The sequence below is a fragment of the Balaenoptera borealis genome (assembly GCF_965194805.1).
Source record: "Balaenoptera borealis genome assembly, chromosome: 14".
NCBI classification, from domain to species: domain Eukaryota; kingdom Metazoa; phylum Chordata; class Mammalia; order Artiodactyla; family Balaenopteridae; genus Balaenoptera; species Balaenoptera borealis.
Genome location: NC_138875.1, coordinates 84,353,569 through 84,368,643, shown reverse-complemented (window position 1 = coordinate 84,368,643; position 15,075 = coordinate 84,353,569). Strand labels below are relative to the sequence as shown.

The following is a 15,075-nucleotide window of genomic DNA, read 5'->3' as shown; positions in this document are numbered from 1 at the left end:
GATTTTCCAAGTGTTTATTAATTTTTTGTATTTTCTCTGTTGTGAATTATCTGCCATGTCATTTATCCATTTATATCTTCATTGTAGTCATTTCCCAGTCTTGTTTGTTTATTGATTTTTTCTCTTTTAATTTTAACTATAAAACTTAAACAGCTTCCTTGTTTAAAAAATAAATATAAACCATATAAAAGGGCACAAAGGAAAAAATGAGAGCCCCTCTCGTCTCCACATCCCACTCTCCAGATGTTGTCCCTCTTGTTTCATTCCTTTAAAGTTTGCCTCCCACTGTTCTTCCTTCCTTTTACTCTTTACAAATTTCTAAATATATCTGTGAATTACTCATGCAGCAAAAGCATTTATCTTAATGGACTAGGAAAGGAGAGAGTCTACAGTGGAAAAAAACTGTATGTTAATCTCTATAGATTTCTTGATAACCTTATGTTCAAAACATACATGTTTATATTTAAGAACTTCTAAAGTATAAAAGACTTTTATAGCAAAGCATGTACATAACTGACACATAATCAGAAATAAAACCACAACGACTTATCGTGAATTAGTGGCTTAAATTCTGGGCCAATCCCAAATGGTTGGAAACCATTACATAGTCTTTGTTGTTATCCTTTGATTAAAAAAAACCATGTAAGAGCTTTTGTTACCTCTTTGTTTTATTAACAGTGTGAGTTAAAATTGGTACTGTATTTGGCTAAACTGTATGTGGTACAGATTGGGGGTAGAGGTGAATCTTTTCTCACAAGATTGACTAGCTGAATCTTTTGTTTTTTATCCTTACTAGAATAACAGAATTTTAGAACTAAAGGGCCAGTGGAAATTCTTCTGTAACTTTCTTATTTTATAGGTGAGAAAGAAATGCCTGGATATAGTAGGCATAAGATAAGGCCCGTGTAGAATAAATTACCTGTTCCTAGCCCTACACAAGTTAGTGACCTTTAACTTCTTTTGTTTCAGTAAAGGAACCAGAATGTTAATAGTGAAGCTTTCACTCATTCATCTAACAAATGAAGGAAACATTTATTGAATGTCTAAGATATGGCATGTACATGGTGTTGTTTAATATTTTAACTCTCAGGTCCCTGATGTACACTTGGTCCTTTTTCACTGCCTCTGAGGAAAGCCCGTTGCTTTAGCGGTCCTGGAGCATGGGAATGTGACCTGGGGGATGAGAAACTGACCTCTCTGTTATGCACTGAACTTTTTTGTGTGTGTGTTTTTTTTCCCAGCTGGAAGAAGAGAGATCTGTGCTCAATAATCAGTTGTTAGAAATGAAAAAGAGGTAGGCTTTCTTTTTGTATATATTGTTTTGTGTGTATGTGTGTGTGTTTAATAAGGAAAATGTTAGAATATGCTGTGTACAGTGACTTGTAGAAAACATACGACCTTCTTATATTCGGAAAATTGCATCGTGATAGTTTGGTACTCATAATTGACAAATTTGTAAGAGTTTCAGTATGAATTACTAAAAGAATAGTTCGATTTTTAAGCCATGTTCAGTTGCATTTGTCAAGAAGTGTTCTAAATTAGATTGTCTCATATTATACTGCTTACCTCCTAGTTTCAGTAACTAAAGTACTATAATTTTACCTAGAGTAATCTGCAAATAAATTCAGTTATATAAAAATTTCATTTTTTCAATAATAATGGGAAACATTTTAAATGTTTCTACTTACTTTCTTAAAAAGAGCTTTGTTATTTGTTATTCTTTGATGATAATCGAATGCTGTTCACATGGAAGCTTCCAGTACTTTTGAGTAAGGATAAACGGGCCCCCAGGAGTAATCATTTAGAAGCCTGATGCTTATGCTTTCTGATGGTCTCTGTCTGCTTTTTTAAAATGTGCAGTTTGTGTCTAGAGAGATTCTCTGCTTTACTCTGCATGCCAAGTAGGCATAGTGTATACTGTTGCTAAGAACCACAGCCTGTACAGTGGTTTGCTGTAGAGTACATCACAACAGAGACAGGCGTTTTTGTCTTATTAATTACAAAAAGAAAAATAAACCTTTAGGAATAGTATAATCAAGAATTCTTCTATACCTCAATTAAAAAATAATAAGAAAATAAAATAGAAAAAAAAAGAATTCCTTCATGGTCTTGCAGAGCATTTTATTCTTACTTGTCAGAGCAGAGGAAGTCTCCCTTACTGACCACTGACGCATGCGTTTATGCTGACGTTGTCCCTCCTGCCAGTATGGCGGTTGCTTCAGAGTCGAGGGCTTTATTTAGCCCACAAAGATACTTGAGTTCCATAAGCTCCATTCTAAAGGAAATTAGGCCTCAGTTCAGGGGTGCCTTCCTCCTTTCTTTTTTTAAGACATCCTTAGACTCATTCTTCTTTAAAGCTTCACATCAGAATGCGTGTGTGTTTCATGACTGCCACGCCCCTGGTCCAGCCAGGTATTCGCCCAGTGCCCACGAGCTGTGGTGACTGGCCTGCCATGCCTTATCCTGGGGCCCAGGTACAAGCACAGCTCCACCCGTGGGGGCCTTGGGATATTTAATTTTCCATGAATAAGGCTTTGTTTCTTTAAAAAGAACCCCATGTATGCAGTTGTCAAGGGTATGTGAAAAAATTGATAGCACTTATTCCTGAGGCATTCTGACAAGGGAATGAATAAAAACAGGCTGGTGTGAGTACTGATGTAATCCCTTTGCGTTTATGTAGCCCTTGTAATTCACAAATTTCTCATATCTCAGAACAAACCACTGAAATATATGGTGGGGCTTGCATTTAAAAATGATGAAACTAAAACCCCCAAAGTTAGGCAACTTGGCCGAGAACTCAGATGCAGGCACAAGACCCAGGACTTCAGATTTTTACAAGCGGTCTTTTCTCATTGTACATTTATTATTTATTTATGTTTACTCTTCAATCTTCTTTAAAAATAAAGATGCCATTGCTTTGTTAGTCCTTTTCATGTGACTTTGACTGAATTACCTGCCTCTCAAAATGTGATTAGACATGTGACTTTTTTCACGGCTTAAAAAGATAGAACAAATTTGGGTACTTGTCCATTCCTCTCTTCTTATTTCACCCTGCTCCCATTTTAGGTCCTGGATAATTATTCTTTTAATCAATAAACGTGGATAAAGATGATAATTTTTCTGGGAGTGAAAAATGTTAAAACTTAGTTTCTTATATTTAGAACTGTTTTTTTAATCAAATTGTTAATTAATCCTCACGGAAAGTTATGTCTCTTTCAGAAATCTGAATAAAAATATATTTTAGCTAATATTTTGGGGGCCTTAAATGCCTTCTGAAAGTCAGTTTGGTAAAGGATTCATATGTAGGTCTATGTGTGTAATAGTTAAGTACCTGTAGCATAGAGTACTAAAAAGAATTGGATACCTTCTTAATTTAAAAATCTAGAAAGTACTTAAATCAGGAAGATATTTGAAAGGTAGTGGTTCATGCAAGAACCGAGATCTTAGCCAACAGTTTAATTTAGAGGTGAGAACTGAACATACACAGTCAACATAGTATATGATGGCTTCATTCAAACTCTATTGTTCATTATGTTGAAGTGCAGTACTTACTCCTGATGTAGGGTGAAACTACTTATCGTTAAGAAATCAGTATCACCCTCTTGTACTTGCTCTGTTTTTTTGCTACTAGCATCGAATTGCAAGCAACACGTAGTGTAAGTTTTTCTCTTAGCTTAAAAATGTAATCATTTCTTTGGGAAAGTGGTCTCCAAGTTAGGCAAACCTCTTTCAGAACAGGTTCCAACACGTCTAGTAGATAAAGTAGAGCCAACCTTGAGCGCTCTAACTGATGGAAGTAGAGAAGTGTGTCCCTCTGGCCAGAGAGCCTACGGCAGATTTGGGAACCTGTTGGGCTCCCCTCTCTTCTCTAGGCTTTTTGATGTCCTAGAAGGAATTCCAGAGCCATCATCTTAGCTGTGGACTTGTAGAGTCAGGCTTAATTCTGTGGGCGTCAAGGCAAGACTCCTGTCAGGAAGGAAAACTGGCCGACGGTCCCGTCCACCAGTTCTGAAGAGGTCACTGCCACACCAGCTCATTCAGCTCACCGTGGGTTGCTAACTGTCTGACTGTCTCCAGCTTGCGCTACTTATCAATGCTCATTTCACCCCTCTCTTTTCCCTTTCCTACTCTTGCTTCCTTTGCTATATCTGTGTGTCTTTAATGGTAAGACTAAAGAAAGTCTATCCACGTTATAATAAATAAATTTCATATATTTTTAGTAAACAAAATTGTTGTATATATTTTTTTGGCTGCCTTTGTCCCTCTGTGTCTTGCTTTTGTTTTGTAAAATATTCTCAGCAGTATATACATACACACACACGCACACATATCTTTTTTATATCTATATACAGCACAGAACTTCAGTGCAAATTGAGTTCTCCTTACTGCATTTGCAGTTCTCTTCATGTTCCTAATATTTGGTTCTTGTTATCTTGCATTTTTAAAGCTTGCCCAGTAACACTTTAAGGTATCTGCTTCATTACTGTAATTTCTTTCTTATGTAAGTAGTAAGGAAAGAATCTGGGTAATACGTTCCCTTGGGGGAAAGATTTCTGGCCCCCATAACCCTTCTTTCATGTTATGTTTATCTTTCCTTCTTGATACTTTTAGTAACGCCAAGTCACTGGGGCCAGCGTGGCTTTAAAGTAACACAGGCCTTACTGTCAATGTGATGTGTGACTCAGGTGTCAGTAATGCTGGCATAAATGGTTTAATTTAGCCCCTCTTGGTTTGCACGGTGGGATTTGGGCTTAGAAATCACCGAAGATGCTAACACTGAAGACCTGTCACAGAGATGAGCTGCCGAGGCCTAGTTGTCCCTTCATTTGGTGTACAAATCGCAAGTCAGATCCCTTTTTTTTTTTTTTTTTCAGATCCCTTTTTTAACCACGCATCTTTTGATAACTTTTGTACGAGAAACATCTGCTTGCCATCTTCTTAGAAAGCAGCCTCACTTAGAGGGTGGACGTATGTGGCGATAAGCAAAGATACCTGCTCCTTTTTCCTTCTGCCGGCTGATGCTGGCCTCATCCCTCCCTAACACAACCTGTGAGAGCTTGACTAACTAGAGTCCTGATTACAGAGGAATCTAAATCCGTTAACCCCCAAATCCTGGTATTTCTCAGTAAAAAGATTTAAAATCACGTCTTTCAAATTTGAGTTGGATTTACAAGTGAATCTCTTGAAACGGTTTTTATAATAGAGTGAACTACCAAATAAGTTTAATAGAAACTTAAAGAGCCCAAGAGTTATTGAATCTTTGGATAAAATCAGATATTTACTTCCCAGCTGGAAAAAATGCCTGTGTACATTCCTTTCATTTAAATCTTTGGGGATTTTTTTGTTTGTTTGTTTTTGTTGTTGTTGTTTTTACTTAAACAGGATCCTATTTCCTAGCGAGGTGTTATGCAGTTAGTAATTTAACAGCACCAAGTATTCATATAATGCTTGGGTGTTGAGTTCAAGACATTTTCTGTAAGTCTCAGATTCTTTTCTTACTACTTATTCTGGGGTTTGAGTGTTATCCACACAATGAGATAAATACAACACTTATATTTTTCATCTTTGTGTAGAATAGAATTTCAATTTACCATAAACCATGAGAATTCTGTAATTCGTGTGCCGGATATCTTGGGTCTCACTAACCAGACATACATTCTGCCATTTCTAACCTGGGCCTCAGTTTCCAATCCCTCCAGTTGGTTCGATGACAAACTGAACCACAACATGCTCTGCACTCACCCAGCTACTTCTAATAGAACCGGGAGTAATTCGGTTTGTTGTGGTTTAAGCCATGAACTCTCACTGATGATTATCTACTCTATGTGGATGCAGATGAGTAGGTTGTATGGCCTGAGGGCGGCCGGGAAATATTTCTCCAGTTGTGTTTTCCCCAAATATTTTTGTGATACAAGGTCTTTTTTCCTCTTGTTTCACACTGCATGTCATTTTTTAAAAACTTCTTATTTCAAAATCTGAGGTTTCCAGAAGAGCCGCAAAGGTAGTACCTGGAGGTCCCGCATTCCCTTCACCCAGCTTCCCCTCATGGGCACATCTTACATCCCCTGGTCCTTTGATCCAAACTGAGAGAGTAACATTGGTCCAGTACTCTTAGCCAGACTCTAGACGTTGTTCAGATTTCCCCAGTTTTTCCATTCATATCTTTCTGTCTCTCCCAGGATCCGGTCTAGGAGACCACAGTGCATTTTAGCTGTCCCATCTGTGACAGCTCCTCAGTCTTTCCTTGGCTTCCGTGACCTTGGCACGTTTGAATTTTCACCACGAAAATTTAAATACACTCACACATTTATAAACACATAGTAGCCTGCCCTCCGGGGTTGTCTCTATTGTGTCTTGCCCTCCTCCCCTGTCTTCCCTTCATCTTTCCCTTTCTTTTCCCACTCCCCTGACTCCAAGACAAATGTTCTCCTCTCCTGGAAAGCCCGGCCCCCGTCCCTGTGCTGATAACCAAGTGCTGGGTCGGCCTGAGAACATACATCCCGTGTGCTGACCTTCTCCCTCCAGATGCCCCTTGGCTTCCATTCTACACCTGGAAATCCATCTTCACATTTCCGTTCTAGCCTTTATGTCATTACCTTTGATTTCTATGAGCAACTTAATGTCTGTCCTCTTCAGAGTCTATGGACGAAAAGTAATAATCCTTCCGTTTGAATAGTGGTAATAATCTCTGCTACTGTATTGGCCCAGAAGATCTCCAAAACACACTCTTGGAACTTGCTGAAAGTTACTGAAATTAGTGAGAACCAATCGATACTTCCAGCATAAAACTGCTCTGCATGACATCTGTTTAATCGCTTTGCATGTGTGTATTTTAATTGTTGTTATTGCTTGGTAATGATTTATTCAAGAAGTAACAGAATTCATCTGGGGGGGCTTAGATTTTTAAAGTAATTATTTGGGGGTGTAACAGTCTTGTTTTTTAATTCTGCGTCTTCCAAAGTTATTAACTTGTTTCTTTAAATTCAAACGGATACAATGATATGCAGATTCTGGCATGTCTCTGCATAGGTAAACTTTTTCTCCCCTCACAGTAAGTAAAATTTCAAGTAACATTCTGCAAGCATAATAGCCTTAACCCCCTGTAAAACTTCCCCGTGATACTTTCTCCCTGTATATTAGCTAAAGTTGCGCGTTTGTTCTAGGACAGTTGTACACTGACCGCTCTCTCGGTTCATTTCTGGAATTTTTAACTCTTTGATCTTTTAGAGAATCCAAGCTAATAAAAGACGCAGATGAAGAAAAAGCTTCCTTGCAGAAATCCATCAGTATTACTAGTGCCTTACTCACAGAAAAGGATGCAGAGCTGGAAAAGCTGAGGAATGAGGTAGAGTACCACCTCGGGGACCCTGGCGGTACCCGTCTGTGTTCCGACCGGAAGCTAAGCCCAGCCGTGTGTTTCAGGTCACAGCGCTCAGGGGAGAGAACGCCTCCGCCAAGTCCTTGCGCGCGGTCGTTCAGTCTCTAGAGTCCGACAAGGCGAAGCTTGAGCTCAAGGTAAAGAACTTGGAGCTTCAACTCAAAGAAAACAAGAGGCAGCTCAGCAGCTCGTCAGGTAAAATGGCCACGTGCTTCCTCCCGACCCCGCTGCTTCCCGCGGACGCGGGGTTCGTGGCGGGCGCGCGCTTTGTAGGCGGCGGCTGCGCCGCGCCGCGCCGCGCCGACGGGGCCGCTCTGTGCCGGGCTCGCCCGCCGGTAGTCGGATGAGGCCCCACGCAGAGGGGCGCGCCTGCCTGTCCCCACTTCCGGACCTTCCGTGGGCCTGAGCATCGGCAGGAGTTTATATAAGACAGTGGGTAATAGCTGCCATCCCAGCAGCAGCCGCGGCCTCTGCAGGTGCCCTGCCGGGGAGGAGGAAATGACGGCCGTGATCGTGACCGTGACCGGTGTTCCTCCCCGCAGTGGGCCGGCCTGAGAGAGGACGACCATGTCCGAGGGGTCCAGAGAGGAGACAGGCACTTCAAACGTGTTCTCAGAGAGGCGCATGTGGGGCTCCACATGAGAATGTGTTTCTAACACTGGCCCTTTCAATGCAATAACAAGGAAATAAGATTGTAAATTTTTAAAAAATTCCCCCTCCACTTTTTTTTTTTTTTTTTTTAATATAAGGTAATACTGATACTCAGGCAGAAGAGGACGAAAGAGCCCAGGAGAGTCAGGTAATATTCCTTCCTTTTGCTTTGCTTACTTGCTATTTTTAAAAAATCATTTAATCTTTTGAATAGGTAATATATTAATATGTTCTAAACATTAAACAACGTTAAAAATACGTACAGTAAAAAAAAAAAAAATCTCCCTCCAAACACCATCTCTCTCCTGCTCAGTTCCCAACCCCCCAAACAAGTAATCAGGGTTATTAACGTCTTCTTTTATTTTTTCAGAGATTTTTTTAAATGTACATACAAGCCAAGACTAATACAGTCTTTCCCCCTCCTTTTTTTTTACACAAATGGGGGCATATTACATAAACTGATCTGCACTTAGCTTTTTATAGCTGTATGGTATTCCATTATATGGGTGTACCATAATTTAATCAGGCCTTATTGGTTGACATGACATTTGGGGTGTTTTCTGATCTTTTAGATGTATTATAAACAATGCTATAATGAACTGTCTTGAACACCTGTCATTTTACAGACATACTAATATTTCTTTAGGATAAATTTCTAGAAGTTGAATTGCTCCATAAAAGTTTCCTTCCTCATCTTTACCTTAAAAAGACAGGGTTCTTTTTTTTTTTTTTTTAAAGAACAGTATCTCCTTTTTTATTTTTTTTTATTTTTTAAATTTTATTGATTTATTTATTTATGGCTGTGTTGGGTCTTCGTTTCTGTCCGAGGGCTTTCTCTAGTTGCGGCAAGCGGGGGCCACTCTTCATTGCGGTGCGCGGGCCTCTCACTATCGCGGCCTCTCTTGTTGCAGAGCACAGGCTTCAGACGCGCAAGCTCAGTAATTGTGGCTCACGGGCCTAGTTGCTCCGCGGCATGTGGGATCTTCCCAGACCAGGGCTCGAACTCGTGTGCCCTGCATTGGCAGACAGATTCTCAACCACTGCGCCACCAGGAAAGCCCCAAGACAGGGTTCTTGAAAACTGTTTCCTAAAGCCAAAATTATCAAAATAGCCTTAGTTTTAAAAATGGTATTATATGGAGGCAAACTATTCTGTTTTTGGAAATGTATAGCCCACAAGCAACAAACATCTATTTTCAATTTTTATTATATATTTTGGACATACTTACCCCATTCAAAATTCAAAGGTACAAAAGCCTTCTTTGACTTTTAAATAAAAGAGAAACTCAGTGCATTAGTGATTTGTTTTAGTTATGACATCTCCTTTGAAAGGCATGTAAGGATTCAACGCACAGCCTAATTTACCCTGAATAGCATAGTCTCTGCTTAGTTTGTATGTCTGATGAGCACAAACTTAATTCACAATGTTTTCTCTTTCCCCCTTCCTTTCTGCTTCCGTTTGTTTCATCTGCCACTGCCAACACTTTTCTTCCAATCAGCAAATGGTTTGTTTTATGTTTCCTAATTTGTGAGCACGTGTGTGTGTGTGTGGTTTCCCACTGTACTTACATCCATTTTGTGGCTTTTTCCCCCCTTTCTGATATGTATCTGCTAACAGGATAAAGTCTTTAGAAAATACAGTTTGAGCAGTGAGATGAGATTCAGTGGGTCTTGCCTTCAATGGCAGAAGGGAGATTCTGCAGAGAATCACAAAGCTAGTGATTTCTAGCTTTGTTTCATAACTGCCCCAGCAGGAAAAAAAGGCCAAATATTTCTTTAAAAAGTGAATATGTATGTATGAATATATACACACACACAGATGTATTTTTTAACACTGTAAAATGGGATTTTTTTCCCAATGGACATTTAGAGAAATGAGACCTTTGTATTTGTAGAAGAGGGAAGAAACTTACTGATTTTTTTCTTTTCTTGGCTGTGCCACGCGGCATGTGGGATCTAGTTCCCTGACCGGGGATCGAACCCTCGCCCCTTAGCATTGGAAGTGCAGAGTCTTAACCACTGGACCATCAGGGAAGTCCTGAAACTTAACTGATTTTAAATTAAAGTGCCCTTGCTTTGCAAGGTTAGGACAAGAGCGTTTCCTCCTGGTGGGCAGTCATCTCGTTATCCCACTGCCCCAATTCTGGGCCCAGGTGGCCTGAATGCTGCCCGTTTAGTGTGTGGCCACACCTCCTCAGGTGAAAGAGAGCTTAAGCCTTCTCTTTAGAACGCCTTCCTTTTTCTCTGAAGATCCATTTACCATCCCACCATGACTAATAAGTGAATGTTAAATCGTAGTTGGAGGAGAATTTCCATGAGCTTTTTGAAATCTACAGAACATAAAAGTCCTGGCTTAGTTGTAGTTTAGTGTAGCAAGTAACTGGTTACGCTTTCTGTACAGTGTGTGTGTGTGTGTGTGTGTGTGAACATAATGTAAAACACGGTTGAGTCACGGCTGCTGTGGGCCCCTGCGACTCCAGCATATATCTCTGTAGCCACAGCCTGAGAGTGTACTTGTAGACTGCTTGATGCTCCAGCGAACACACTTCAGACATTTTACACATCTGCTTTTGTTTTTTCCCTAAAAAATCAGATCGATTTCCTAAATTCAGTAATAGTGGACCTTCAGAGGAAGAATCAGGATCTCAAGATGAAGGTGGAGATGATGTCGGAAGCAGCCCTGAATGGGAACGGTGACGATATGAACAATTACGACAGGTATTTCACGTCCAGCGATACTGAGCGGAACCTTAGTTCCATCTAAATAAATGTGTGTTTTTAAAGTTAGGTTCTCCAGACAGAGGACAGATATCGCATGATATCGCTTCTAGGTGGAATCTAAAAAAATGGTACAAATGGTACAAACAGAAATAGAGTTACAGTTGTAGAAAACAAACATACGGTTACCAGGGGGTAAAGAGGGGGGAGGGATAAATTGGGAGATAGGGATTGACATTTACACACTACTATATATAAAATAGATAACTAATAAGGACCTACCGTGTAGCACAGGGAACTCTACTCAGTACTCTGTGGTGATCTATATGGGAAAAGAATCTAAAAAAGCGTGGAATTATGTATATGTATGGCTGATTCACTTTGTGTACAGCAGAAGATGACACAACGTTGTAAATCACCTATACTCCAATAAAAATTTTTTAAAAAGAATATATATATGTATAACTGAGTCACTCTGCTATACAGCAGAAATTAACAAAACGTTGTAAATCAACTATACGTCATCAGTAAAATTAAAAAAAAAAAAAGTTAGGTTCTCCAGTGGATTGGAGAAACAATTGCTTTGTGGTTATTTGGCCATAAATTGACTTCCACAAATCTGGCAAGAGAGTGAAAATGGTTTGATGTGAAAATTTAAAATGTGGACCGTAGTACTTAAACACTTGAGGCTCCCAGACTTAGCCATAATTCTTGCTTATTTTTTGTTCATTACAAGTGATACTGTCTCTTGAATTTCTTCTGATGGAGATGAGTTTCTGATTATGCACGTTAACATTTGTAGTGATGACCAGGAGAAACAGTCCAAGAAGAAACCTCGCCTCTTCTGTGACATATGTGACTGCTTTGATCTCCACGACACAGAGGATTGTCCTACCCAGGCACAGATGTCTGAGGACCCCCCCCATTCCACACACCACGGCAGTCGGAGCGAGGAACGCCCCTACTGTGAAATCTGTGAGATGTTCGGGCACTGGGCAACCAACTGCAATGACGACGAGACTTTCTGATGAAGCCTCACATCCAGAACTGGGCTTTCTCAGATGCACTAGCGTTTAGGCAACTGACCACCAGCATTGTGTGTGCAGACTTCAGGAGAACTCATGTTATTTTTGACCCCCCATCAACAAATCTAAGAAAATATTTTGATCTTCAACAAATCTCCCTTTTAGTCTCCCCTTATAAGTTTATCAGTTAGAATAATAAATAGGTGAGTTTTCACCTCTGATTTTGTCTTGATTTTTAAAAAGTATTAACAAGACATTGCACCAGATGCCATTACATTAATTGTCCCTAGGGAGACCTCAGAGAACGACTCCTACCCTCACAGTACCTTATTTAAGTACTTTAAATTATGCTGTTACTTTTCATATTTGCACTAAAATATTTCCAGGCTGCGTTTGTATATTTAGATGTTTTGGTTAAACTTTGACACTGGAATGAGTTGAAAAAATGTGCCACTTTGCATTTTCATCTACTCATTTAAAGTATTTTTTACTTAAAGAAATACCTGAGCTCTTTGCACTACCTGATGTCAGTAGTGCCTTTATTTCAGGCTTGATGATACTTAGGTGTGATTATAAAATCATGAAACAGGTAAAGGGAGGGGGAAGCCCCCAAACTGCTGTGGGGACATTTTATAATCTCTATGCTGCACCCACTTACTCTTCTATGGTGTTTTGTTTATTGGTTTTGCATAATTTCAGCTTATATATTATATGTATATATTTTTGTAAAATTTCTATTTTGGGAAAAAACATATACAATGTGTCTTTCTTTTCAGATTTTTACCTTTATGAAAAAGAAAACACTTAAAATGTTCATCAGGACCTAATGGACTAGGCCAGAAATAGCATCATGTGGCTTTGCAGCTCTTTGTTCTTTGTGTTTTCATTTTATTTCTTTATCAGATATAAATAACTGGGAGAATTTTCTCCAGATTTTTTTTTCCTTCTCCAGCAGATATCCCCAGCAGTCAGTTAATTAGATAATAAGCCACTATAAAACACCTAAATTAACCAATCTACAATCTTTACAAGTTTTTTTTACTGTGTTTTTAGATGAATGTACGATGAGAAATTCAACATTAATAATTTTGGATTTTCTTATCACAAAAAAAAAACTGAAGGACCTCAACCACAAGAAGTTTATCAACCAGTTTGAATCTATTTATCTTCATTAGAATGTCTCCTAGAATATGTAAAAAGTAATAAATAAATGTATCTTCCATGAGACATGTATAATAAGAACTTCTATAATTGTATATATGCCTTTGATGTATTTTCCTCTCAAGATTATCAACTATGTGTTTGACAAGTGAAAAAATAAATCTGTAGTCTGTTGAAATGTGGGGTTATAAACATATAATAGGAACTGTTTCACAAACACAATATGTAAAGCAATATTAAAATCTGAGCAAACAGGTGTTCTGTATCTACTTTAATAAATGGTTATTCTTTTTTGCCAGTGTAGTAAACTGGTATTATTCTCAGGTTTATTTGTCATAGTGGTTTTTCTTTAAGTGAGCAAGCACTAGAGACCCAAATAGCAATTTCTACTGCAGTCTGTTGATAAATTGCTTTTAAGAAATTATCTCAAAGCATTCTATGACCCATTCAGCATAAGATAAATATCCAAGGTGGTTATCCATTGCTATGTCTCACTGTATTACCTGACAGAAATATAAGTGGCACCATGTAGTACCCACTACCTATTACAGCATTAAGTTTTGGAAGGAAACTCTGTGAAAGCTGTTGTGGTATTTTCCAAAATGATAACTGAACCAAGCAATCTGTTTTATGAGCTCTGACTCCCCCACAGGTAGATATTTCCAAAGCAGAGTTACCAGCTGAACATTATTTTGACCTAAAAATTACCCTGACAGTGGTCCTTGCCTTCAGCATTGACCAAATTGATGAAAAGACTCAAAACTATGAACTACATTTGTTGTGGTGACCATTTCACAACATATACATATATCAAATCATTATGTTGTACACCTAAAATTAATATTAAATATCCATTATGTCCGTTAAAAATACATTTTAAAAAGAAAAAAACACTAAAGTCTATGATATTTATAGGGCAACTGCGGTAGTATTGCAGTATCTCCAGTTGGGTCTTTACACAAAACACCTCTGTTGATCATTTAGAATCCTGGTCCTGTTTGCAGAGGATCGTTTATCATCCTCGTCTTGCTCGTTTGCACCCACACATGCCTGAGAGTTCACTAACCGTGGGCATTTTTACCTCTTAGGTGGGTGTGCCCTCATTTACCAGTTCAGGACATGGCCTGCTGAGCTCAACATTTATTCTCACAGATGGTGCTAAAATAATACATGTTCTCAGTTGAGCAAAAAACCTGCGCACGTGAGAAGAGTTTGTGATACAGGTTGAGAAGAATCCCTGTGAAAATCGGGTGAGAACTAGGGCATGGAACAGTCTGCATGTGTGGAAACGTTATTTTAAAATTAAATGTCTTTGATAGAGTCAAGAAGTTGAGAGTGGAAGTATGTAAATATGTATAGTTGATTACTGTATCATCTCCAAATTCCACTCTTTGCTTATTCATACTCCATGGTAATTGCTTAGCGATTCCTTTCTTGGTAACAGTGTATAAAGGGTTGAAGGAAGCCAGGCAAGACCAGACATTTTCAAGCCTCTTTCACCAGATCCCAAATAGCCAATTTTACACCTCAAAGTACTGAAACGCATATATCTTCCTAAAAAGTTATTTACTGAGCACTTATTAAATTACAGGCACCCTGCTAAGCCTTTTACATAAATCACACGATGTAAATTACATCCTGTTTCACCCTCGCAACTCACGAGGTAACATGCGAATTTTACCTAGATTCCACATCGGATAGTATTTGTGTGAAATACCATGTCGCATGAGCTGAACAGACAAGTCACTCAAGGTTCCCTCAGCCCTTAGCCATTTTTGTAGATTTTAGCCGACAAACCAAACGGGCAAAGCGCAGGACCTTTTTGATTGCTATAATTTAAAAGATTTCCATTCAAGTTTAGCTTCGTTACCATTTTACAGCGAGTATACTTGCTGCTAAGATGAAAGTCTCGATTTTTAAACGGGACGAGTAGGATCCGGTCTCTGCCCTTAAACCCAATTCTCAGCGCCCAACTGAGGTGCCCTGGACTGAGGCGGGGTCTGGACGGGTCTGTCGGTCGTGGGGAGCCTCGGAACCCACGCAGTGGAAGAAAGAGGCGGGCGCTAGGGCCTGGGTAGAGAGCAGCCGACACCCGCCGATTCCGGTTTCCGTGTTGGCTTGCTGTCAGCGTCCCTCATCACGT

General features: G+C 39.3%; 1 protein-coding gene across 5 annotated transcripts in view; it reads left to right on the top strand.

Annotated features, from left to right (window-relative positions):
* The window catches only part of CLIP1 (CAP-Gly domain containing linker protein 1), a 125,480-nt gene extending 112,225 nt beyond the window's left edge, over window positions 1-13,255 (top strand). For all 5 annotated transcript variants that reach the window (XM_082355816.1, XM_082355815.1, XM_082355814.1 and 2 more), the window contains 6 exons: window positions 1,242-1,294; window positions 7,228-7,345; window positions 7,423-7,573; window positions 8,128-8,177; window positions 10,622-10,746; window positions 11,549-13,255. In XM_082355816.1, the coding sequence (XP_082211942.1) occupies window positions 1,242-1,294; window positions 7,228-7,345; window positions 7,423-7,573; window positions 8,128-8,177; window positions 10,622-10,746; window positions 11,549-11,774 (723 nt within the window). In that variant the 3' untranslated portion in view covers window positions 11,775-13,255. The remainder of the gene's footprint in view (window positions 1-1,241; window positions 1,295-7,227; window positions 7,346-7,422; window positions 7,574-8,127; window positions 8,178-10,621; window positions 10,747-11,548) is intronic.
* The last annotated feature ends 1,820 nt before the right edge of the window (window positions 13,256-15,075 follow it).